This window comes from Benincasa hispida, chromosome 8 (assembly GCF_009727055.1).
Source record: "Benincasa hispida cultivar B227 chromosome 8, ASM972705v1, whole genome shotgun sequence".
NCBI classification, from domain to species: Eukaryota; Viridiplantae; Streptophyta; class Magnoliopsida; order Cucurbitales; family Cucurbitaceae; genus Benincasa; species Benincasa hispida.
The window spans coordinates 13,129,080-13,132,458 of record NC_052356.1 but is presented as its reverse complement, the minus strand read 5'-3'; the positions used below and the strand labels follow the sequence as shown (position 1 = coordinate 13,132,458).

Below are 3,379 nucleotides of genomic sequence, written 5' to 3'. Positions count from 1 at the left end.
TGGGTCATTATTGACCGAGAATGATCCAGGACTCAATGGATTATGCGAAGAAATGTGAAGCCTGTCAATATCATGCGAATTTCATCCACCAACCGCCCGAGCCTCTACATCCGACCATACCCTTATGGCCTTTTGAAGCATGGGGGCTCGATCTGGTCGGCCTTATAACACCTAAGTCGACAGCAGGGCACTCCTACATCCTCGCAGCCACTGACTACTTCTCAAGATGGGCTAAGGCTGTCGCGCTAAAGGAAGTTAAGAAAGAAAACGTGGTGGATTTGATTCGCACTCATATCATTTATCGGCACGGTATTCCCCATCGGATCGTAACAGATAACGGAAGACAATTCTCCAATAGTTTGATGGACAGGTTGTGTGAAAAATTCAAATTCAAGCAGTACAAGTCATCCATATATAACGCCGCCGTAAATGGGTTGGCCGAGGCATTTAACAAGACATTGTGCAACCTGCTGAAGAAAATTGTCTCCAAGTCGAAGAGAGATTGGCAGGAGAAGAACAGTGAAGCATTGTGGGCTTATCGCACCACTCACTGTACCCCTATAGGAGTCACCCCGTACTCTCTCGTTTATGGGGTAGAAGTTGTCCTTCCTTTCGAAAGCGAAATTCCATCGCTGAGAATGGCAGTGTAAGAAGGGCTAACTACGGAAGACAACGCCAAACTGCGGCTCCAAGAGTTGGAAGCATTGGATGAAATATGGTTAGAAGCTCAGCAAATGCTGGAATGTTACTAGGCACGAATGTCTAAGGCTTTCGATAAACATGTAAAGCCTCGGTCCTTTCAAGTAGGTGATCTAGTGCTCGCCGTAAGGAGACCCATTATCAAACCAAGACATACGAAGAATAAGTTCACACCTAAATGGGATGGACCCTACATCGTTAAGGAGGTTTACACAAACGGTGCGTACAAGATAATCGATAAGGACGGGCTAAAGATTGGCCCAATCAATGGCAAGTTTCTTAAAAAGTTTTATGCATAAAAAAAAAACCTTTGTATGAACTACGTTACGACTTGATCCCTTTCATTATAAAGGGTATGTAGGCAACTTAAAGAAATTTAAGTTCAATCGCGCATAAAAAGAAAAAAAAAATCTGTATGAACTATGTTACGACTTGATCCCTTTCATTATAAAGGGTACGTAGGCAACTTAAAGAAATTTAAGTTCAGCCGCGCATAAAAAGAAAAAAAAATTGTATGAACTACGTTACGACTTGATCCTTTTCATTATAAAGGGTACATAGGCAACTTAAAGAAATTAAAGTTCAGTCGCGCGTAAAAAGAAAAAAAAATTCTCTTCGTACTACATTATGACTTGATCCCTATCATTAAGAAGGGTATGTAGGCAACTTGAAAGAAACTTCAAGTTTAGTCCAGTTCAAAAAAAAAATATTGAACTACGTCATGATTCGATCCCTTTCTTTAAAGGTACGAAGGAAACTTAAAAAAATTTAAGTTTAATCCATTAGAATAGGTACCACAACCATCTAAGTATAATACTACAAGATTGATGTTGATCATCCCCGTCAAAGAATGACACTTCAGATTGAAAATGTTCATCCCTATTGGGGGCAACACAATGGGTTGAAGATGTTCATCGCTCGTAAGGAGCCAACACAGTAAATAAAAGACACATACGTGGAATGTGCTTCGTTTCCTCTTTAAAAGTAAACTTATACGCTCCTCCATCTTCAAGTTTAGAGGCTTCATCGATGCTTCTCCATCTTTAAGTTCAAAGGCTTCGTTGATGCCTCTCCATCTTTAAGTTCAAGATTGGTGTGCATGGCTCGACTCCATCTTCAATGACTCAGTCTACAAAATCATTGACGCAGCTTCGCTTCATCTCCAAATAATGACGTGGCCTCACTTCATCTTCAAAGTCGTGGCGTGGCTTCGTTTCATCTCCAAACTAATGACGCGACTTCACTTCATCTTCAAATCGTGGCGTGGCTTTGTTTCATCTCAAACAAATGATGCGGCTTCGCTTCATCTCCAAGTCGTGGCGTGGCTTCGTTTCATCTCCAAACTGATGACGCGACTTCGCTCCATCTTCAAAAGTCGTGTGTGCAGTTTCGTTTCCTCTCAAATATGGTACAACTTCACCTCTTCTCCAAAATTTGTGGGCTTTCACTTCCTCTCCAAATGTGGGTGTGGTTCCATCTATATGCGAGATTCAAGTTTGGTTTGTCAGAACTCTTACCTCATATTGTGAGGATGATTCGATAGTCCCATCTGACACTCACCTTATATGCAGGACAACTTCCGGGTCCATCTGGCTCTGCCTTATAGCGCGAGATCGACTCTAGCCAACCTAAATTCCGTTCAAATTTTGATGGCCATCTTTCTCATCTTCAAGGTTTGATGGCATATCCGCCTCATCTTCAAATACTCAATGGCATTAATTTTCCTTATCTTCAAATTTGATTAAGGTAGTAACATAACAAGGAAAACTGTGTCGAGGATCCTCCTAGGGTGATCGAATGGGAGAGTGTATGTCTTTGCGGTGGGCCCCTTCCATGACGATCAGGATACACTAGCGACACTGCAATGTAGACCTTTTCGAGATCCCTCCCTTAGGGTGATTGAATTGGAGAGTTGTAAGCCTTTGCGGGGCCCCTCCCATGGATGATCAGGATACCGAGCAGCGCTACAATGGGACCTTTCCGAGATCCTCCCTAGGATGATCGAATGGGAGAGTTGTAAGTCTTTGCGGGGCCCTTCCCATGACGATCAGGATACACGAGCGACACTACAAGGTTAGACCTTTACGAGAGATCCTCCCTGGGGGTGATCGAATGGGAGGTTGTGAGCCTTTGTGGGGTTTTCCATGACGATCAGGATGTTGGAACGTGCTACAAAGTAGATACTTTTCGTGAATCCACCTAGGGTGATCGAATGGGAGAGTGTAAGCTTTTGCGGGGCCCCTCTATGACGATCAGGATGTTACGAACGGTGCTACAAAGATACCTTTTTGGGTCCACTAGGGTGATCGAATGGGAGAGTGTAAGCCTTTTGCAGGGCAACTCGCTATTGACGATCAGGATGTAAACGAACGGTGCTTACAAAAGTAGACCTTTTTGGGATCCACCTAGGGTGATCGAATGGGAGAGTTACAACCCTTTACAGGGCCCTCCCATGCACGTTCAGGTACCGAGCGACACTGCAAGGTAGACCTTTCTGAGATCCTCCCTAGGGTGATCGAATGGGAGAGTTGTAAGCCTTTGCGGGGCCCCTCCTATGACGATTAGGATGTACGAGCGCACCAAAGACGGGTCGATGAGATTAAAAAAAAACTTGTTTTGTTGTGCTCCTTTGTTGCACCATAACTCCTCCAAAAAAAAATATTATAGTAGGGGGCAAGTT

General features: G+C 43.7%; 1 protein-coding gene across 1 annotated transcript; it reads left to right on the top strand.

The window, feature by feature from the left end:
* Positions 1–35: 35 nt before the first annotated feature.
* Positions 36–650, top strand: LOC120083928 (protein NYNRIN-like). Its single transcript, XM_039039835.1, has one exon. It carries the CDS (start codon positions 36–38, stop codon positions 648–650), a length of 615 nt encoding a protein of 204 aa, XP_038895763.1.
* The last annotated feature ends 2,729 nt before the right edge of the window (positions 651–3,379 follow it).

Bases quoted from the DNA above. Each gene is read 5' to 3' on its own strand.
- LOC120083928 (XM_039039835.1), top strand. From the start codon at position 36: ATGGATTATGCGAAGAAATGTGAAGCCTGTCAATATCATGCGAATTTC.